We start from the raw sequence: 23,550 nt of genomic DNA, 5'->3' as shown, positions 1-23,550 counted from the left end.
CTGAAGTAGTCCACCTCTCAAGGTGAAAACAGTCCATACTCTTGCTTCAGCATTTTCTTGCTTTTGACAATTTGTTTTGAAACCCTAAATGTGAGTTATTTTTTTTAGAAGAGGCTGTCATTTATTTAGCATAAGCTCCCCAGACCTGCAGAATATAAAGGGTAAAAAGATCTCCTCTGAGAGATTTGTTCTATATGACTGTGCTTATCTTGAAAAGCTGCCAAGTTTGCTTTTATGTTCTCAGTGCCTCAGTGGGAATCAATTAGAGTACCTGCTGTTTTGAATAGTGGATAATGGTGGCAGGTCAGAATTTAGACCACCAACAGTGTTCAACAGGCAAGTGTTACTCTCAAAGGACAATAGAGAAGAACCTTTTCTTTTAGTTCAGTATGCATTCGTTTACTGGTGAACTTGACTAAAATAATTCATGTTATCACAACTAAGCTTTATTGAATGTGAGTAAAGCAAAAATTCTATGATGGAAAATACAGCATTTGGCCCCATGACTAAAAAACATGGTCATGGGAGGAAAAAAACAGCAAGGTCATGGGAGGAAAAAAAAACTTAGGAACTAAAATTCTCAGGTTAGAGATCCATAATTCACATATAAATGTGTTTACAAAAGTACACAATAAACAGTTATCCTCCCTGTTTATTTTCAAGGTCCAAAATACAGCAGAGAAGCAATTTATTTTAGGCATTCTTTAAAATAAGGTCCTGGATGCCTTTCAGGTAAATGATTATGTGTAGTGAAAGCACTTAAGTTATAGCCTAAGCATAATGAGATGTATTTGTATAAAATATTTTGAAGCAGAAAAACTGTCACAGCAAATAAAATAAGGTAAATAAAATATATCACACTCTTGCCACAGGCTATTGAATTTTTAAGAGTTTACAAACATTTCCAAAACCCAAATTTTTAAAATAAATGAAGTAGAGGAAAATAGTATTTTGAGAGTTGTGACAAATCCCAGTTGTATTAGAGTTGTAACAGACCTGCCTGAAACATTAGTTTAAATATATCTTTCCCAAAATATTTAATGGATTTGGGTCATGGGTTAATTTTAACTTTGCAGTGACTGTTAGTCTGTTTGAAACACCACCACCAATGTAAGTCTCCTAAAATAGTCTTTTTATCTTATCCACCTGCTGGGCAACTACTAAGTAGCATCTTTTTCCCTCCAAATACGGAGTCTTTTCCTTCCCGATTCAAGATCTAGTTCTTCTATCTTTAAAATCATGTTCAGTGCTCCCTCACCGTGTACGCCTCCTCCCGTTACACAGTATGTCTTTTACCCTGCCGTGCACTTGCTCAGTCAATTGACCTGTGCTCTTCCACTCTATTCCCCACATACCTGGATAGGCAGTAATATAATCATCTCACTATAGATTACTCTAATCACCTGTAAATACCCCCATGGGTTTCATATTTCTATGCAATTTGTTAACAATATGCTTGTGTCTAAAAAGCTTCAACCGTCTTACAGAGACAACCTCTTTAAGAATGTAGCAGTTATGCCTTTGTGTCTGTAAGCTAGCCACAATCGTTGTGGCTCAGGTTTCTCACAGGTTTCCCTTTTGCATTTCCTTAGAGTTCTTTTCTTTCGTGTTGCTATTTCTCTGCTGCTTTATCCCAGATACATATATTTTATTCCCTTTAACTTGGCCCTAGAAAAAGTTCCTTGTATTCTAGAGCTGTAGAACTCATTCATATGGAAGTAAAATAACTGATAACAGTTTACAAAGAATCTCTGTATTGTACAGGACAAGACTACATGATGAAATAATGAAGTACTAACCATGGGGTTTAAGCATAAAGCAGAGAGCATAAGTAAGGACAGGTTTTCAGATAGGAGCCATTAAATTCATACCACAAATGCATCACTTTAGTTCTCCAGCTTGGTACATACAATGGTACAAATAATGCTTTTTAGTTTGCATGTTTCTTTTGTAGCTACTTAATCTTGCATAATCACATCTGTGTCATGGACAGAAATTTAAATATATTTCAACGTATTAGCCAGGCTTTCTATTTTCATGTATCAATCTCCTCATCACTTTAAATGAATCATGCGCTGTTTCAATGTAAGTTCACTACTAAAAGTTCCCAAGGTTTCTTTTTCTTCAGATAATTTGTGTTCCATCAAAATAGCTTTCTCACAGACTGTTGACTTAGCCTCAAAAATGTGCTACCTTCCCCTTATTAGCTTATTGTGCCCTTGTTTTCAGCATGTTATTTGCACAGGGTTGTGGTGCAAGGTAGAAGGAGAGAAAGAATGCAGAACCAAACTAGATCCGCCAATGGACGGGACTGACTGTGATACCGGGAAGGTAAGTCATCTGTGTTGCTTACAGCTCATAGCAATAGCAAATGGAACTTAAGAAACTCGCATCTTCTCCTGCCATTTCTCCTGGCAGGACATTGTCTTCTGCCTGTAACTTACGTAGCCCTCTTAGCACTAGTGGAGTACATTTAGTATCTATAACCATTTCAGCATGTCATTTATTTTTAAATTTTAACTTTTGTTTTTTCAAATCCATGATTTTTTTAATGTCAATACAGTTCTTTTTTATTGTTGATTATAAGAATGCTGAGTCAGATACGTGTTTATACACTTTAACAAAAGAATTTGTAGTGTTTTACTATTTAAATTGAACCGTATATAAATTAATCACTAATAATAGCATAAATAGTAAAACTCGGAGCTGATAAATCCTTCCAGGGATAAAATATTGTCTCGGGAGAGCCGTTTACTATGTCCATTTCAAGCATAAGTAAAATTTCTAATTGATATTTTGGGGACGAGTAAATATTTGGCTTAGTCATTTAATGTGCATGATAAGGTTATGGGAAATTACTACTGTATTTTTCCATATAAAATAATTGTTGAAACATTTCTTTTCAAGAATATAAAGGAGCTAGATCTCACATAAACTTACAATCATAGTCAATTTAATCAAAAGATAACAGTTCAATACTGCACATAATTTTCTAATTTTTACTCAATTAAGGAAATGTGGAACACTTATCACTCTACTCATTAGATATAAGAAACTTTGCTTCTGAAGAAAATGAATATTTATTATATTTGAAAAGAAGCAACAACATAAAGATTACTTGGGGTGAATTACTTGGTAAAAAAAAATCAGGTTATGTAGAATTTAAACACACATTGATTTGAAAAAAATGGACAAAATTGAAATCTAGCAATTCCACTTCTGGAATTTTGACCTAAGGAACTACTTACACACGTGTACACAGAGTCACATGCACACATGAAATGCTTATGTAAGGGTGCAATTTGCAATGATAAGAAATAAACAATTGAAACATTCACTTTATTGTTCTTCCTCATCTGAGGAATGGTTACAGTGTAGCTGTTAAAACAAATAGGTAGATACATAAGTACTAACATGAGAAGATCTACAAGACTAGTTACTACATAGGCATGTCAGAAAAATTGATACTTTATGATACCATTTGAAATTTAAGAAAAAATGCAGTTTGTATAGGGATGTGAGCACATACACAAAGTATACATTTTAAACACACAAAGTAGTTTTAGGATATGAACTCCAAACTGCACTTTGTATAGTTAGTTAGCTCTTGGGAAGAAAGTGGAATTGATGAATAGGAGTAAAGCAACCAAACGTGAGAGTGAATATAACTTTTCTCCCAGACATTTCTGGATTGTTTGATATAAGTGTGTAGTCATTCATTACTGATATAATTTGTTTCATTAAAAAAGAACAATGCCCTCTTACAGCACTAAACTATGTTTTCTACCTTTATCTTGCATCTACCTACCACTTCAGCATTTTATTAAAATAATAATAATAATAATAATAAGGGAGAAATGTGGGATTCACATATAAATCAAGTATAAAAATCAAACGAATAATCATATCTGACTCGATTGTTTATAGTTCATGATGCGTGATCAAAACCGAAAGTTTCTGTGATATGACTGCCCTTGCACTTCACCATGTAAGAACTTATTCACTATGTAAGAACTTGTTCACCATGTAAGAACTTGTTCATTACGCTTCAGAAGATTGGAGACTGTTGAGAATTAGGCTTGGGGTTGATTAATGATTGTGCATTGAGTCTCCTATACAGAATTTTATTGTTGTTAACAACCATTTGATCAATAAATATGAGAGATGCCCTCTCAAAAAAAAAATGAAGACTAGAAATGTTTTATCATTAGATACAATCAATAAGAAAACAGTTCCTTGATAGCAAATTTCAGTGAAATATGTCAGTTGTTTACTGTGCCAAGTGTTTTTCTTTAAGCTTATATGGAAAGTCAGAATTTGGGTTGATTTTATTTGTTAATATTATACACAGAAGTACAATATTGTGTGGAAATTAGGCAAGCCTCATGGTATTATGCTGAGTAATTTATTGCTTGAATCATAAAACTGTATCAGCAATAATTTTCATCCCTAAAATCAGAAGCAGTAAGAGTCAGCCATATTCAAAAATCACACAACCCATTTGTCTTACTTAGTTCTTTAATAACAAAATAGCTTCACTTTAATAATCTGGTATCCTGTTTTTCTATTTGTTTCTTCCGATATTTGTGAAAAATTTGCATTCTTGAGGTCTCTAAAATAACCTTATCTTTCAGCAATCAAAATTGTAATTGCTCATCAGAACTAAAACATTTTATATCCCTATAATCATGCTAATGATATTCTTTCAGTTGTTTTGTAATACTTTGTCGATTGAAATAACTAATGAACTTCTCAGTTCCTCAGGCTTCAGACATCCATCTGTTCCAGCTGTTGTAGGAGCCATCATGAAAACAGCTTTCAGTACTTGGCATTTGAGTGCTGTAGTGCTAAAATATTTGAACGCTTTCAACCTTGCACTGAACACTCCTAGCTTGGTACATTCCAAACCAAGAAACAAAGCTGAGAAGTTTGTAATGTGTTACTCTTTAGGGACGTTAATCTAGCTGTATAACTAGTTCATCTAAGAGTATATAATTAAGTCTGAGAAGATGTCTACAGATTTTTAAAATTGAAATGATTGTGAAAGTAGGGATTTATCTGATTATACACAGCATTTTCCATATAAAAGCACCCTGTTTTTCCTTCTCCTTTCTTCTTTATAATGCTATCATCTGTGTTTACATTTACATTTCACAGAAGTTAAAGAGTTGATGAATGATTTGGTAAAAAAAAAACAAGAAGTATATGCTTTTTAGTTAAAATATTTGCTAGGAATTGGAGGAGGGAAAATAAAAGTTAAAAGCAATTTACTAGAATTTCAGATTCATCTTGAAGGATGCTACATAATATATTTTAGTCATTTACTTTACTAAATTGAGATTCTTGAAGTTACCATCATCATTCTTTATTGAAAAAATAAAGACTGTAACACCCTTGCAATCACAAATTTGCGTATGTAGAATTTATTGCCTTCTTTCCCCTTCTGTCTTCCAACGGAGTATGCACAAGATTTGATTGGAATATAATGCTTCCTATGACATCTTCACCTCTTCCAACTAGTTGTTTTCTTGAACTTCCTAAACATACCCACATGAAATTTGAGAGAATAGAAATACAGTCAACTGTTTTTTACTGTCTCAGAAATATTCCTTTAGCATTTTCATAAATGAGGAGATAGGAAAATTTTGAGTTTTTAAAACCATGCAATATCTTTTCTGAGGCTAAAAATTAAAAATTAAACAAAATATGCTGCTAGAAAATTTAAGAAAAGCATTACCCAATAGGACATTAAATGGTTCCTCAGTGTTGAAACACAGCAAGTTTCATCCACAGGTGTGATTATCTCTAAGGTGATGAGCTATAAGTGCTTTGCTGTGCTTTCTTTAAACTTCACTGATTTTTATATGCAAATTTGGCTTGCCTATCTGTTTCCATTTCTCTTCATCTGCCAGATGTGGTCTAATTTAAGCAATGTGCAAGTCAAGATCCTGGTCTTTCCCAGAATATTTTTAGTCTACTGTGAACTGTAGCCCAACCCTTCTATTCCAGCTTGCTGCTAAATGGACAAGGAGCTATGATATGCACTCTGAGAAAAATAAACACCCTTCAAGTAGGCCAAAACAATTGGCCATTTTAAGTTTGGACAGCTTGCACATTGGATTTTTTTTTTTCCATGAGTGGCATAACATTGTTAAATTCTTAAAACCAGTAAGTTGCTTAAAAGTTTGTGCTGGCTCTTTTCCCCACTTTTCAGATTTCAGACTAACTCTTCATACAAAATCTCAGTTCATTTCAGACAACCTTAGTATATCAATATAGAACTCTATAGCATACTTTTCTAAATACTTCTAGTAAATTAAAAATATTTCTCAAAATCAATTTTAAAGGTCAATAAAATCAGAATGAATAGAATTTTGGTTAGATTTCTGGAAGCTTATTAATAACATGATACATATAATTTATTACTACTACTACTACTACTATTATTATTGTTAACACTTATTGAATCCTTAGTATGGGCTATGCCTGTATTTAGTGCTTCATTCAAGCCCTGCAAAAAGTCTGTTAGGTAAACATGATTATTGTTCACATTTTGAAATATGAAACCTGAGGATAAGAATGTTTCTTTTATTTCCTTAAATCCCTTAGAAATCATGTTGTCATTAAGTGTAGAAAATGATTTACAGCTAGTAGGATCAACTTGTTCAACACCCCCGTTATTATACAATCACTAATCTAAATTTTGCTAATCTTATTATTCTTAACATGATTTTGTTCAATTAATTTTTAACTTTAACATGTTTGCAGTGACCATCATACTTCTGATTTTCCAGGAATAAGGAGAATTTGTATTCTCCCACCAAATTCTGGCAACCCTTCCTCAGTGACCAAGGAAATATCCTCTTTTGCTGCTTTAGTTTAAAGTTAGTGGAAAAGATGAGAAAGAATGAGCACACTCCTTTCTCTCCTTATATGGGTGTCATTCGTAGCTACTAGGCAGAAAGTGTGTATAATTGGAGTAAAATGCAAGCATCTCAAAGCATCTCATTGCCCACATCTTTTGAATAAAACAGCTTTCAAAAGAAAATTTGCTGTAATGTTAATGCTTAAATTTGATGGGAGCTCTTTCAGAAAAAATAAAAAAGGTATAAAGAAAAGTGCTAAAATTAAGTCAATGATGTTCTTATAATAAGGAATGAGAGTACCCTGAATCACTGACATTTCAAATCAAAATTCCTAAGTTTTCTGGTTCACCCTAGAAGGACATTTAAATCTTATTTTTCCATTCTTATATTTGACTGTCTTTCTTTACCCTTCCCTTTTAAATCATGAGGTGTCTTAGAACATGTTAGTTTTTCTCCCAGCCTGTTCAGCCCCAAATTCCATCTCCATCCTAGTACTGAATTCTCAGGGCTACAGTACAAATTATGTGTGCTGTTTGCATGAAAAGACTGTATGACCTGACATGAGGCCTGGGAGAAGTGACCCTTATATGACCTTGACAATAAGCAAGCACCAACTTATTTTTGTTCTTTTTCAATTCCCCATGTTTGGGGCTCCAGTAGACCTGAAGTAATTGCAATTCCAGTGACTCTATAAGCCAGTGAATGATTTTCCATTGTGCCCTGATTTGTTCACCTAAGACATAACTTTTGGAATAGTGGTGTAAGGCTGGAGAATGTACCAGCAGGACCCCAGCACCTGGACATGTGACCGGAGAGTGGAGCACGTGGAGCCCCTGTAGCCGGACCTGCAGTTCTGGGATCAGCAGTCGAGAGCGCAAATGTCCTGGGTAAACGCACAGTTCCTGCACTGGGGGAGGGCATTTTTCTCCCTCATTTTTGAAATGCAAAGGTTTTACTGATAAATTATGTTGGAAAGCAAAAGAGGCCCTTGAAACCCTACTGCACATTGGAAAACAGAAAAGTCCCTCCAGTTATCTATTTTGCATAAAAACTCCCTGTTGAGAAGAAAATAAGACCACCTCTTCTGAGAACAAATAAATGCTGCACGGGGTAATTTCTTGAGTAATCAAATCAAATGTGCTTAAGTGAGCAGGGAGATATGCATTAACAGTCAGTCAACACTTAAAGGAACTGTGAGAAGAGCAGGAAGATGCTAGGACCTCAGAAAAGGAGGGAAGGGAAACAAAATGAATGTCAGTAGAAGCCAGGAGTGATGACAAATGAGAACATGCTAAGCACATGTACAGACAGAGAGCCTTATAAGATCAGCTTGCTCAACCCCATCACTCCTAGAGTGGTTCTAGGAAAGCCTAGAAAGCTCTGTGAGAAAGTCATTACAGCTTATGCTTTAACTCTTGGTGTGGTCTCAGTGTCCCAACTCCTTCACAAGCAATTTAAAAGAATGTATATGAAAACATTAGAAGCATCTCCTTAATAATTCTTAGAATTAGACTCTTTTGTGGGAATTGCAGGCTTTCTATTTTGCCCCCAGCCTCTGCCCTTTACTGTTCTGTATCACTTCCAGGGCAAGTTGGCTTTTATTTTCTCATGTATTTTGGAAGTTAAATTCATCAAGAATTGGAAAAAAGAAGTTTAAAAAAAAATAAACATATAGATTCCCTACTATCACCAGTCACTTAGTGTGCCCACATTTTCCAAAGTAGATTTTCTATAAAGGATTTAACCTTATTAATTTAATACCTTTTCATTTTTTTAATGAGTAACAAATATTTTTTAAAAAAAGATAAAATTGATTATTTGTACTATCTTTTCTAGGCTAGGTTCTGAAGCAAGGGATTGTAATGGTCCCAGAAAACAATACAGAATATGTGAGAATCCACCTTGTCCTGCAGGTTTGCCTGGATTCAGAGACTGGCAATGTCAGGCCTATAGTGTTAGAACTTCGTACCCAAAGCATGTACTTCAGTGGCAAGCTGTCCTGGATGAAGGTATGGCCAACCGGCTCACCCCCATCTTATTCAAGTAGACCTCTGGATTTGCAAGGTGCTTCACAATAATAGTAAATGTTATTTTACAGACTGTATATCAGCTATTTTAGAGCTTTATTTTTTCTAAACTTTATTGACATACAACAACCACAAGCACTGACTAAAAAAACATGTGTAAAAAATATAGAGTTATTATTACACACCAGTTAGATGAACTAAAATAAAGAAGAGTGACAGTCCAAAATGCTGGTGAGGAAGTGCAGGAACTGGATTTGTCATTGCTGGTAGGAATGTAAAAGGGTACAGCCACTCTGAAAAACAGCTTGGCAGTTTCTTAAGTAACTAAGTATATACTTACGATACAATTTAGAAAACACAGGCCTGGGCAATTATCCCAGAAAATTGAAAATTTGTGACCATAAAGAAATCCTGTTCATAGCAGTTTTTTTTTTTTTTAATAGCCAAAAACTGGAAACAACCAGAAAGGTTCTAGTAGCTAAATAGTCAGCCATGCTGAAGTATATCCCTTCATAATACCGTGGGGTATTATGCAGCAATAAAAGGAACAGACTGTTGATCTGTGCAATGACTTGGTGGGTTTTGGAGCATTATGCTGATTGAAAAGAGCACATCATAGAAGGTCACATATTGGATAACTCCATCTTCATGACATTCTTGAAATGACAAAACTATAGACATGTAACACGGAGAGATTCATGGTCACCAGGAGTCAGGGAAGGTGGTGGGGAGAGGAATGGGTAGCTTTATAACTATAAAGGGTAGCATGAGGGAGAACTGTGTGCTGATAGAATAGTTTAGTATATTGATGGTAGTGGTGGTTTAAAAATCTCCACGTGCGATGAAACAGCATAGAACTCTTGACCTCCATGTGCCAAGCCAGGTTCCTGGGTTTGCTGCTGTACTACGGCTACCCAGGGGTAACCCTTGGGGAAAACTGGGAGAAAGGTATATGAAACCTCTCTGCTCTATTTTTGCATCTTTCTTTAAATCTTTCATTATTTCAGATGAAGAATTTTAAGAAAATGATATGCTGCCTTGTTACTTAAGAATGATCATTCTTGCCAGTGAGCAGTGGGCTCGGGTTTGAGTTACAGCAAGCAAACGTGGTGGTGAATTCTGTGACTTAACTGACCATCACGCCCCTAGTCTCTCCTTTCCTTTCCTGCACTTGGTCAGTTTGGACTGTGCCTTCCACCATTTCAGCAACCCTCGTGACACTAGCCTGAATTCCATTGTTTTTCGATTTCAGTGCACCCATCTGACAAAACTATTCTCTCGGTATAACCATGAGCATGTGAGCACTAATGGAACCAGCCAAACAATAGGGAAAATTGTTCATCTACGTAATGGGGGTCTAGGGGCAGTAGCCATCAAATGATTACCTCCTCATTTTTTTGCTAACAAATACATAAGCCTAAGTGTATCTGCCGGTATTCCATCTGCCTTCAACTATGCAGCAAAATTTTGGTTCTTCCATCCCAAAGCCAGTCTCCCCAACTGTGGCCTGGTGTCCATCCCCATCTTCCCTCTTTCAGGTGGCTTACGGATTGTCCCTGGTTTCTCCTGTGTGTTTAATCTGGTTGCTGTGATCTTTCACATTCATTTTTAAACATATTTAGGACACCTCCAGTAAAAAACACAAACCTTCCTGAAAACATACAGCCACCTCGGACTGGTACACTCACCCTCTTGCCCCTCATAGATATTTCTCCAAAGAGCTGTCTGTTTTCCAGCTCCTTGTTTCTTTACTTTCAAGCTGGATTCAACCAACACAAATCTCACGAATGTCAACAAGAACTTTCATGGAAATTCAGTCTAATGAATGGTTTCCAGGGCCCTTCCTACTTATCCTTTCAAATACCTTCTAATGAGTAGCCACACTTGGTTCCTGAGACACTCATGTGTCTTTATTTCCATAGCACAGCACCGCCTTGCCTTCCCCTCTCTCTTCCTGGGGTGTGCCTCTCCTCCGTCCTGTCCCTGAGGCTTAAGTTTTCACTCTGCATTTTCTTCTTAGGTAACCTCATCTATTATCTATTCCCATGAGTTCAAATATGCAAATAACTCATGAATTTATGTCTTCAGCCACATTTTTCCTTTGAGTTCCAAACTTCTATGTACGATTTTCTACTTGATATTTCTACTTGGATATCTGCAAGTTTAAGACTGAAGTCATGATCATAACCCTTCCAGTCCATGTCTCTTCTGACCCTCTTGGGTGTCTCCTGTCTCACTGAGGGTTGTACCAGCTTTCCAGTTGCACAAGCTAGCGATGTATGCCATTCTTAACATTTCCATCTTAGTGTTAGCCCATCACCATGCCTTACCTACTTTACCTCCGGAATCTCTGTCCGCTCCCTCTCCGCTCTCCCGATTCGAACTTCCAGGTCCCAGATTCTCTCCCTTGGCCTACGCTAGGGGCTCCAAAGCAGCCTCTCTGCTTCCACTCTTCTCTTGCCTCAATTCACTCTTCATAGGACAGCTTAGAGATCTTTATATGAAATGTAGATACACTCTCAGCCTCCCACCTAAAGCACTTCAGAGGCTTCCCCTGACTCTTCAGGTACAGACCCAAGTGCCTAACATAACGTGCACAACATGACCATCCTTGGTCTGCTCCCTGATTGAGCATGAGCCCATGAGTCCCATTGCTCTGAGAACCAGTCTCGAGCTTTATTACCTGGTTATAAGGCCATTTTGTGTCCCCCTTTAACTGCTCTTGCCTCATTTCCTTCGTTCCCTCTGTTATCTCCAGTGCAGCCAGGCTGAATTCCATTAACTCCCTCATATACATCGTGCTCTCTTATTTCTGGGCCTGTAAACATGCTAGTTTCTTGGCATAAATACCTTTGATTTCTGAAGCTTTGATCTCTCTCTCCCCATTTATTTACATTGAAAACTCCTACTGATTTCTTTGGACTCGGTTTATGTCAAATGTCTAGGAAAAAAAAAAATCCCCCTGATTCTCCAAATTGGGTGTGTGCCCCTTCCCGGTGCAATGTTGTAGCAGATTTTAATGTGTCTGTATTCCCTCTGTTTCTGGGTTTCTGATGAATATTTGTTAATTCGAATAGAAGAGCAATGTCTTTTTATTGTAAAAATAGAATCAGTAAGACTTCTAATCATGCAAATCATCATCTGACCATTTGAAGGTTAATCCTGTCTCTGCCTCTAACTGGCTGTGCGATTTGATAATATTCAATTCATTTGAAACTGATTTACTCATATGTGAAATAAGAGATAAAATGTAGGTTCCTTCCAGACTAAAAAAAAAATCAGAATCAGATGGGGTTCAGTTTAAATACTAAAGCTGTTGGAAATTACTCACAATTAAAGAAACTGCTAACACATGATGATATTTATTGTCAGAATGATCTATAATAGATATTTATATAATTAGCAGATTAGCTTTTTTTAATAATTTTATAACACATATCAGTCAAACCCATTAGTCTTCATGATGAATAAAAAACACAACAATAATCATCGTATACTATGGTACTGTGGAAGAAATTGGAATATACAGTTCTTTAAAAAATCCCAAGTCTTAATACCATGACCGCTTAAAATACAAATGGCTATTTCTGTTTTTCTTATGTAATATGTGAATCTGTGGCAGGGAGAATTAAATATAGGGTATCAGTGCAGTGGTGAGCTTTTATTTTTAGAGAAAAAAGACACCTGGCTTTAACATTCAGGTATTTTGCATCCACTGTGCTGAAATTTGGCTGAAATGCATGTTTAATGCATATCTTGGAAAGGATTGTTCTCTTAAATCAAGACATAGCCTGCCTGCCAAGTACTAGCATGTTACATGGATCACTATAATGCCACCATCTCAAGGGTATATTTCCAGGAAGGAAAATTGGTATCAAATGTTTATGTCATCTATAAAGCTAAACTAAGCACAGTGAATCGACAATGTGTTGTAGAGGAGAAATCCGAAGATTTTTATCTGAATTCTTGCTTAGAATGTGAAGGGAATTTTCTAGACTGACTTTTCTAGCATTAGTCATATATCTCATTTGTTCCTCTCTTCAATGAAAACTCCAAAAAGAGAATTATATATATACATATATATATACATATATACATATGTATATATATATGTACATATATACACACACACTGCTTTCAAAGTGTTACAATTACAGCAGTGGTTTTTAAGTCCAAATATTTAACATAGCGGGCAGTCACTGAATAAACATAACCTAGTTTGAGGTGTGAGAGCACACTGAGATGCTTTATTGCAGCTTATAATGGCATCTTAAAGGAAAATTTCAAAACCATGCACATGAAAGGCCATGTTCCAAGTCCCCAGAATTGTTCAGAGCAGTATTCAGAAGCCACATGTGAAAACTGTTTGAAATGTTCAATTCTGAAGGCTCATTTAACTGTCTGTCTTCTCTTTGCAAACTGATACCCTCTTCCATGCCTCTGGCTGTTATTTGGTATTTATAGAATCCCATCAGCATACGTGGAACTTTACCGAAGACAAAAGCGAAGATCAGTGTCAGAGACTATAAACTATTTTCCATTCTATTTATATGAGCTTAATAAACAGTAAAGAGCCTGACTGGTGTCAAGCCAATAGAGTACTAACGTAGCATAGAAATGTCTCTGAAGTTGCAGATTTGAATAATTCTACTGCTGGTGTTACCAAATACTACAGCTCCTCTGTAGGATGCTTACAAATAGAAACAGCACTTTCAAAATATTTTGCCACTCACTGAGCCCAGCAGGCAAGTGTTTTAACTTTAACCATCTTCCATTATTGCTTAGTGAAGCACTGGAGAAGATAGCCAGCCATTCAAGAATTCTTCAAAATAGCAGGGTCATTTATCAGAAAGCAAAAAAAAAGAGAGAGAGAGAGAGAAAGAGAGTGTAGCTCTTGGGGATGGAAATCCCAGGGCAAAATACCTTTGAAACCAAAATCAAAGGGAGAATAAAGTGGGAGAAACCCATTTATTTCTTACAAGCAGTTGTCCACTACTGCTCCCCCGTGTCGCTCATGACCTGGCTGCAGTAGAAGGGGCCCCACCCAACCTCTCCAGTCCAGACATGCCCTGCTCACCCTTGTAATTACTTACTGATATGGAAATGGACTACTTCTCTCCATCCCTTGGAAACACCTACTGATATGGAGATGAGATGCAATAAAGTCAGGCAAGAGATTCTGGAAATAATTGCAATTTTGCCCACAGAGAGAGAGATGTTCTTTCCTTAGAATAGTGGTTCTCAACCTAGATATCATATATACTGACATGCTTTCTGAGGAACGATAAAAGGGATTGAGCTTAACTAGCACTTCAGCAATTGCGCATTCCAGTGGATGTTCTCATGGGACTGAATTGCATTTCGAAACGTTCTCATATTGGAAAATCTTAGAGGAGATGCTCATCTTAGTTCATCTTTCTCCCTCTAGGAATCTTTTCAGTAAGAAAATGCAAAATGCATAGGGTTGAAAATTAGTGCAGTGGCGTTTAGAACTGAAATGTCAAGAAAGGCTTCATGGATAAAATACATCTTAACTTGGCAGAATTCTGATATGTACTTAAGATAAAGGGGAGTTTGTTCCAAAAGATATGAGTGAAAAATGGGGGTGTGCAAAATATTTTTCAGGAAGAATACCTGGTTTATGTGTGGTAGAGTTTTAGTGCCAAAAATATTAGGTGATACGTTTTGAAAATAATTTGCAGTTGTATTTCTTAAGAAGAAGATTAATATTCATGGAACACTTATTTTTTTCCCCCAGGTATCATCTCACCTTCTACTCACAATAACTCCCTAGTATTATCTATTCTAATATTTCATTACTCAATTAACCTCGAATTATATGTTTTACTCTGAAAATCAAGCTTGTGATAAAATAATGTTTATGAAGTAACTTTTGCTCATTTCTTTTTATCCACTCTGTGTGTAGAAAAACCATGTGCCTTGTTTTGCTCTCCTGTTGGAAAAGAACAGCCTATTCTTCTATCAGAAAAAGTGATGGATGGAACTTCCTGTGGCTACCAGGGATTAGATATCTGTGCAAATGGCAGGTGTCAGGTAAGACATTCCAAAAGGGAGAAGGTATCAACTAAGGAAACGTTTTGGGATCCTTGAACAGCTGCACAGTAGGTGGAAAGCTCTGCATGAAGGTTCAAAGGATGTGGATGTAGTCCTGACTCAGCTGAGATCTTCTTTAGGTCTGATCTACTTTGAAACTCCACTTCCTCATCTTGTATAATCAAGGGTTTGGACTACATAATCTATAAGATCTGTTACTTGCTGACAGAATCTGAGATTTTTCTTCTGTGATGCACATATCACAGGTCTGGAATTGCACCATTTCAGGCATTTCTGTGTCCAGTCATTCCAGACCAAAATTTCAAGCACTCAGCTTTCTGTTTTTTCTGTCCAAGGCTGAGCCATGTGGCAAAAACCTAGTCTTATTGCTTACTTAATATTTTTTTTTGTTAAGGTATCATGATATATACTCTTATGAAGGTTTCACAAGAAAAACAATGTGGTTACTACATTCACCCTTACTATCAAGTCCCCACCCCCTGTACCATATTGTAGTCACTGTCCATCAGTGTAGTAAGATGCCACAGAGTCCCTACTTGTCTTCTCTGTGCTAAACTGTCTTCCACGTGACCCCACACACACCATGTGTACTAATCATAATACCTCTCAATCCCCTTCTCTCTCCCTCCCTATCCACCCTCCCCTACCCCTTCCCTTTGGTAACCATTAGTCCCTTCTTGGAGTTCTGAGTCTGCTGCTGTTTTGTTCCTTCAGTTTTGTTGTTGTACTCCACAAATGAGGGAAATCATTTGGTATTTGTCTTTCTCTGCCTGACTTATTTCACTGAGCATAATACCCTCTAGCTCTATCAATGTTGTTGCAAATGGTAGGATTTGTTCCTTTATTATAGCTGAATAGTATTCTATTGTGTATATATACCACCTCTTCTTTATGACGGACACTTCGGTTGCTTCCATATTTGGGTATTGTAAATAGTACTGCAATAAACATGGGGGGTGCATGTCTTTTTGAATCTGATAACGTGTATTCTTTGGGTAAATTCCTAGGAGTGGAAATCCTTGGCCAAATGGTATTTCTATTTTTAGTTTTTTGAGGAACCTCCGTATTGCTTTCCACAATGGTTGAACTAATTTACATTCCCATCAGCAGTGTAGGAGGGTTCCCCTTGATCCACATCTTCACCAGCATTTGTTGTTCTTAGTCTTTTTGATGCTGGCCATTCTGACTGATGTGAGGTGATATCTCTTTGTAGTTTTAGTTTGCATTTCTCTGATGATTAGTGATGTGGAACATCTTTTCATGTCCCTGTTGGCCATCAGAATTTCTTTGAAGAAGTGTCTGTTCAGCTACTCTACCCATTTTTTTTAATAGGGATGTTTGCTTTTCAGGTGTTGAGACATGTGAGTTCTGTATATATTTTGGATGTTAATAACCCTTTGTTAGATATGTCATTTACAAATATATTCTCCCATACCGTAGGATGCCTTTTTGTTCTATTGATGGTGTCCTTTGCTGTACAGAAGCTTTTTAACTTGACGTAGGACCATTTGTTCATTTTTGCTTTTGTTTCCCTTGCCCAAGGAGATGCATTCAGGAAAAAGTGCTCATGTTTATATTCAAGAATTTTTGCCTATGTTTTCTTCTAAAAGTTTTATGGTTTCATGACTTATATTCAGGCCTTTGATCCATTTCGAGTTTACTTTTGTGTATGGGGTTAGACAATAATCCAGTTTCATTCTCTTTCATGTAGCTATCCAGTTTTGCCAACACCAGTTGTCGAAGAGGCTGTCACTTCCCCATTGTATGTCCATGGCTTCTTTATCATATATTAATTAACCATATATGCTTGGGTTTAAATCAGGGCTCTCTAGTCTGTTGCATTGGTCCATGGGTCTGTTCTTGCACCAGTACTAAATTGTCTTGATTACTGTGGCTTTGTAGTACAGATTGAAGTTGGGGAGCATAATCCCCCCTGCTTTATTCTTCCTTCTCAGGATTGCTTTGGCTATTCAGAGTCTTTTGTGGTTCCATGTGAATTTTAGAACTATTTGCTCTAGTTCATTGAAGAATGCTGTCAGTATTTTGATAGGGATTGCATTGAATATGCAGATTTCTTTAGGCAGGATGGCCATTTTTTTTGGTATCATTAATGTACAATTACATGAGCAACATTATGGTTATTAGACTCCCCCCATTATCAAGTCCCCACCGCATACCCCATTACAGTCACTGTCCATCAGCATAGTAAGATGCTATAGAATCACTACTTGTCTTCCCTGTGTTGTACTGCCTTCCCTGAGGATGGCCATTTTGACAATATTTATTCTTCCTACTTGTGAGCATGGGATGTGTTTCCATTTATTGGTATCTTCTTTAATTTCTCTCATGAGTGTCTTGTAGTTTTCAGGGTATAGGTCTTTCACTTCCTTGGTTAGGTTTATTCCTAGGTATTTTATTCTTTTTGATGCAATTGTGAATGGAATTGTTTTCCTGGTTTCTCTTTCTGCTAGTTCATCATTAGTTTATAGGAATGCAACAGATTTCTGTGTATTAATTTTATATCCTGCAACTTTGCTGAATTTAGACATTAGATCTAATAGTTTTGGAGTGGATTCTTTAGGGTTTTTTATGTACAATATCATGTCATCTGCAAACAGTGACAGTTTAACTTCTCCTTGCCAATTTGGATGCCTTTTATATCTTTATATCTTTGTGTTGTCAGATTTCTGTGACTAGGATCTCCAGTACTATGTTGAATAAAAGTGGGGAGAATGGGCATCCTTGTCTTATTCCTGAACTTAAAGGAAAAGCTTTCAGCTTCTCGCTGTTAAGTATGATGTTGACTGTGGGCTTGTCATATATATGGCCCTTATTATGTTAAGGTACTTTCCCTCTATACTCATTTTGTTGAGAGTTTTTATCATGAATGGATGTTGAATTTTATCAAATGCTTTTTCGGCATCTGTAGAGATGATCATGTGGTTTTGTCCTTCTTTTTATTGATATAGTAGATGATGTTGATGGATTTTTTAATATTGTACCATCCTTGCATCACTAGAATAAATCCCACTTGATCATGATGGGTGATCTTTTTGATGTATTTTTGAATTCAGTTTGCTAATACTTTGTTGAGTATTCTTTTTGCATTTATGTTCATCAGGGATATTGGTCTGTAATTTTCTTTTTTTTGTGGTGTCTTTGCCTGGTTTTGGTATTAGAGTGATGCTGGCCTCATGAATGAGTTTGAAAGTATTCCCTCTTCTTCTACTCTTTCTTTAAGGAGGATGGGTATTAGGTCTTCACTAAGTGTTTGATAAAAGTAAGCAGAGAAGCCATCTGGTCCAGGGATTTTGTTCCTAGGTAGTTTTTGATTACCAGTTCGATTTCATTGCTGGTCATTAGTCTGTTCAGATTTTCTGTTTCATAATATTCTCTAATAATTCTTTATATTTCTGTTGTGCCCATAGTGATTTTCCTTTCTCATTTCTGATTCTGTTTATATGTGTACACTCTTTTTTTCTTGATAAGTCTAGCTTGGGGTTTATCTATTTTATTTATTTACTTGAAGAATCAGCTCTTGCTTTCATTGATTCCTTCTATTGTTTTATTATTCTCTATTTTTTTTATTTATGCTCTAATTTTATTATGTCCCTGCTTCTTCTGATTTTGGACCTCATTTGTTCTTCTTTTTCTAGTTTCATAAACTGTGAGTTTAGACTGTTCATTAGGGATTGTTCTTCTTTTCTGAAGTAGGCCTATACTGCAATAGACTTCCCCCTTAGCATGGCCTTTGCTGCTTCCCACAAATTTTGTGGTGTTGAACTATTGTCATTTGTCTCCATATATTGCTTAATCTCTGTTTTTATTTGGTCATTGATCCATTGATTATTTATGAGCATTTTGTTAAGCCTCCATGTGTTTGTGGGCTTTTTTTTTTCTTTGCAATATTTATTTCTAGTTTCATACCTTTGTGGTCTGAGAAGATGGTTGGTACGATTTCAGTCTTTTTGAATTTACTGAGGCTCTTTTTGTGGCCTTACATATGATCTATTCTTGAAAATGTTCCATGTGTACTTGAGAAGAATGTGTATCTTGTTGCTTTTGGGTGGAGCTCTCTGTAGATGTCTGTTAGGTCCATTTGTTATAATGTGTTGTTAAGTGCCTTTGTTTCCTTACTTATTTTCTCTCTGGTTGATCTGTCCTTTGGAGTATATGGTGTGTTAAGGTCTCCTAAAATGAATGCATTGCATTCTATTTCCCCCTTTAATTCTATTAATATTTGTTTCACATATGTAGGTGCACCTGTGTTGGGTAGATATTTATAATGGTTATATCCTCTTGTTGGATTTAACCCCTTTAACTTTATGTAATGTCCTTCTTTGTCTCTTGTTACTTTCTTTGTTTTGAAGTCTATTTTGTCTAATACAAGTACTGCAGCTCCTGCTTTTTTCTCCCTGTTAGTTGCATGAAATCTTTTTCCATCCCTTCACTTTCAGTCTGTGTATGTCTCTGGGTTTGAAGTGAGTCTCTTGTAGGTAGCATATAGATGGGTCTTATTTTTTTATCTATTCAGTGACTCTTTGTCTTTTGATTGGTGCATTCAGACCATTTACATTTAGGGTGTTTATCGATAGCTATGTACTTATTGCCATTGCAAGCTTTACATTTGTGGTTAACAAAGGTTCAAGGATAGTGCCCTTACTATCTAACAGTCTAATTTAACTCACTTAGTATCCTATTACTGCCTCAGCTTCTTTGTAGTCCTCTTCTCTAATTTCCATTCCATTTACTGTCTCCTCTAGTATATCTAATCTGCTTTTAAATCCCTCTATTGTATGTTTCATTTCAGATATTGAATTTCTTAATGATTGAATCTCCATCCTTAATTTGTTCCTGAGTTCTTGAAGATTTAGACACAGTCTGAAGGTTCTTTTTTTTTTCCTCCTCCATTCTTTATATGTTAGGTTTCCTGTACTCTTTGTCTATCCCTTGACTGACTTTGGGGGTAGTTGATTTGATTTTGCATCTGCTTAGCAATTAGTTCTACTTTCTTTACTGTGGTTTTATTTCCTCTGGTGACAGCTATTTAGCCTTAGGAACACTTCTATCTATAGCAGTCCCTCCAAAATACACTGTAGAGATGGTTTATGGGAGTTAAATTCTCTCAGCTTCTGCTTATCTGGAAATTATTTAATCTCTTCTTCAAATTTAAATGATAATCTTGCCAGGTAGAATATTCTTGGTTCGAGGCCCTTCTGTTTCATTGCACCAAATATATCATGCCCTTCTGGCCTGTAAGGTTTCTGTTTGAGAAGTCTGATTATAGCCTGATGGGTTTTCCTTTGCAGATGATCTTTTTCCTCTCTCTGGCTGCTCTTAAAAGTCTGTTCTTATCCTTGATCTTTGCCATTTTAATTATATGTCTTGGTGTTGTCTTCCTTGGGTCCTTTGTCTTGGAAGATCTGTACACCTCAATGGCCAGATTGGGAAAATTTTTAACAATTACCTCCTCAAAGACACTTTCTATCCCTTTTTCTCTCTCTTCTTCTTCTGGTACCCCTATAATGTGAATATTGTTCCTTTTGGATTAGTCACACAGCTCTCTCAATATTCTTTCATTCCTAGAGATCCTTTTTTCTCTCTCTGCCTCAGCTTCTTTGTAGTCCTCTTCTCTAATTTCTATTACACTTACTCTCTCCTCTACTACATCTAATCTGCTTTTAAATACCTCCATTGTATGTTTCATTTCAGATATTGAATTCCTTAATGATTGAATCTCTGCCCTCAATTCATCCCTGAGTTCTTGAATATTTTTCTATACCTCTGTGAGCATGTTTATGATTTTTATTTTGAAATCTCTTTCAGGAAGATTGATGACTTTGGTTTCACTTGACCCTTTTTCTGGTGTTTGTGGAATTTGGGTTTGAACCAGGTTCCTTTGATGTTTCATATTTGTATGTCACGCCCTCTAGTGCCCAGAAGCTCTACTTTCTGGAGCTGCTCAGTCTCTGGAGCGATGTCGGGGGTCACAGGGGAGCAGTGCTGGTGCCTGGGGGGAGGAAAGAGCTGTTTCCTGCTTCCTGGCTGTAGGGCCTGTTTCCACTGCCAGAACCAGTGGGCCAAGCTCACAGGTGTAAGCCTCTGTGCTTTGTGTTTGTGGCTGCCATAGGTGGGGCCTCCTTCTGGCTGGCCTGACACCAAGGCAGGGGCTGCCAGTTTGCGAGCCAGTGCTGGCCAGCCAGGAGGAAGGTGCAGCTGGCTGTGTATCATGGCAGGGTTGTCGGACCTGCATAGCCAGCCAGGTGGATGGAGGGCCTAAAGCTCCTGAAAGTTCCTAACCTCCTGGGCAGAGTGTGCCTGGACAATGTTGTCCACCTATCCTTTCTCCTGAGTAGCAAGCTCTGTGCAGTCCTTGACCTTTTAGCAGCCCCCTTGCTGTTAGGAAGTCTCTCAGACTGCCTGCCTTTCTTTTGTCCTGGAGCAGCCGGATATGGATCCGCTTTCCAAAAGTGGGTGGAAACTCAGTCTCTCCAAGTATTCCGCCTGTCTTACCTTTTCAAGCCCACTAATCTCCAGAGAACCATGCAATATAGGTTCATGCTCCCAGAGCAGATCTCCAGGGCTGGGTGTTCATCAGTCCTAGGCTTCCACCCCTTCCCGATTCTGTTTCTCTTCCTCCCACTGGTGAGCTGGGGTGGGGGAAGGCCTTGTGTCCTACCAGATCATGTCTTTGGTACATTACCCTGTTTCATGAGGTCTGCTCTTTTCTCCAGGTGTATGCAGTCTGGTGCAGCCTTCTTTCCTGTTGCCCTTTCAGGATTAGTTGTATTAACTATATTTTCATGTTATATGTGGTTTTGGGAGGAGGCCTCTGTCTCACCTCTCATGCTGCCATCTTTAATCCTGCTCACTTAATATTGAAATACTTTGAACATACTTGAATCAACTGATTTTGAAATCTATATTCACTTTTTTATCACACTTAAACATTTAGTTTGCCTTTCTCTTCCTTTTTATAAAGAATATCCACCTCCTACATGCATTTATGTGTTCCTCTTTATTGATCTTTAGAAAAGTAGAAGTTCTGTTAAAGATGGTATGACCAACCGAGTGGAAGGGTCAAAGACCAGTCTTAGAAATTGCTAGTTACTGCTCTGCCATTATCTCCAATTGGCTTCTCCTGGAAGATATTTAATACAGGAGTTTTCATGATTGATATTTATGCAGGGAGAGGAAGAAGGCAGGACTAAGCCCAGGGAGAGGCTGGACTGTGGTGCTTTGTAAGACTCAGCTGACCCCATGGGGTTTTGTCCACATTTGGGGTGAGAGAACAGGTAAGACCAGTATCTGCTCGTGTCTGGAGGCATACTGCCAGGAAGGGCATGTGACCTTGGGAAGGGACTGCGGTTTCCTCCAGGCTAGGCAATTTCTGGAAAGGGCTGATGGCTGAGAGCCACCAACTGATAAAATTGCAGGCATCCGAGGGGAATAAGTCCTTTCATTATAAAAGTTACCTGAGTGGAACAGCACTGAATCTCTGACCACCACTGGGAGTCTGTGTTCTTGGAAAAATACGTATGCGACTGTTACTGTAAAATGAAGCTTTTAGACCAATGGGTGTTGACTTTTTTGTGCAATCCACTTCTGAGAATTTGATTAAAGTTTAATTTTTTTCCCAAGAAAAATGCACACCTGGCCACACACACACACACACACACACATACACACACACACACAGACACACACCTAAATTTGGAAATAATTACAAGCTATAGATGGGTCAATCTGTGGTCCAATAGACGTCTATGAACTTCTGGGTAAAAACTTGGAAACAAAATGGAAATAAATACTTTGCCAGTTCTAAGATTCTATATTTTGCCAGCATGCTAAAAAGCTGAAAGCAGAGAGTCATGTAATACCATTGGCATAAGGAACAGTCTTATAATTACATACTAATTTCCTTTATTCTTTAATAGAATATGGCAGTAACCTAAAATGTAACTTTTTTGTCTGTAAAAAAAAAAAATCATTGCAGATATTTACCAATACATATTTTGTTATTGGATCTGTATGTTGTGCAGTTAAAGTTTTTAATTTTATTTTGTCATTATATGTAAATCTGCCAGATTAGTATGCATCTTCAATGAATTCACTGTTCAAAAAAATTATTTTCCCAACTGTATATGCCAAGTACAATAGCTTAAATTGCTATGCTTTTCACTTACCAGTATTGTGTGAGCCAGATATTTTCAGAGTCCCTAGCTAGACATTAAAATTACAGCAATACCTACAAAAATTCTGCATAAGTGTTATGTGAAACCTGATGATTACAATTACATTTAAGTTCTATGAAATGGATTGTGACTTCTGACTCAATACTTCAAGTAGGTTTTGTGTTTTCAGTCAGAAGTTTCATTCAGTCTTTCAACATAATTAAAAACATGCTCCTTTTTTTTTTTTCTTTGACGCCCTCGATGTATTGGATTTGGCTAGAGTGTTTTGTTTTATCTCAAAATACATAGCACCAAAGCTGAATGTAGATTTCTAAACTTGGCGAGTGGTGTAAGAAGCATGACTGAAAACAGACAGCTTTATTCTGGTTTTCCAATTTGGCACTGTGA

The 23,550-nt window shown here is 37.0% G+C and overlaps 1 protein-coding gene across 1 annotated transcript in view; it reads left to right on the top strand.

The window, feature by feature from the left end:
* The window catches only part of ADAMTS19 (ADAM metallopeptidase with thrombospondin type 1 motif 19), a 224,049-nt gene that overhangs the window by 146,341 nt on the left and 54,158 nt on the right, over window positions 1-23,550 (top strand). The window contains exons 11-14 of the mRNA XM_037007335.2: window positions 2,230-2,331; window positions 7,623-7,753; window positions 8,703-8,875; window positions 14,820-14,947. Of these exons, the coding sequence (XP_036863230.2) occupies window positions 2,230-2,331; window positions 7,623-7,753; window positions 8,703-8,875; window positions 14,820-14,947 (534 nt within the window). The remainder of the gene's footprint in view (window positions 1-2,229; window positions 2,332-7,622; window positions 7,754-8,702; window positions 8,876-14,819; window positions 14,948-23,550) is intronic.

The sequence above is a fragment of the Manis javanica genome, chromosome 14 (genome assembly GCF_040802235.1).
Source record: "Manis javanica isolate MJ-LG chromosome 14, MJ_LKY, whole genome shotgun sequence".
Lineage (NCBI taxonomy): Eukaryota > Metazoa > Chordata > Mammalia > Pholidota > Manidae > Manis > Manis javanica.
The sequence above is the reverse complement of the archived record's forward strand: the minus strand, read 5'-3'. Positions and strand labels throughout refer to the sequence as shown.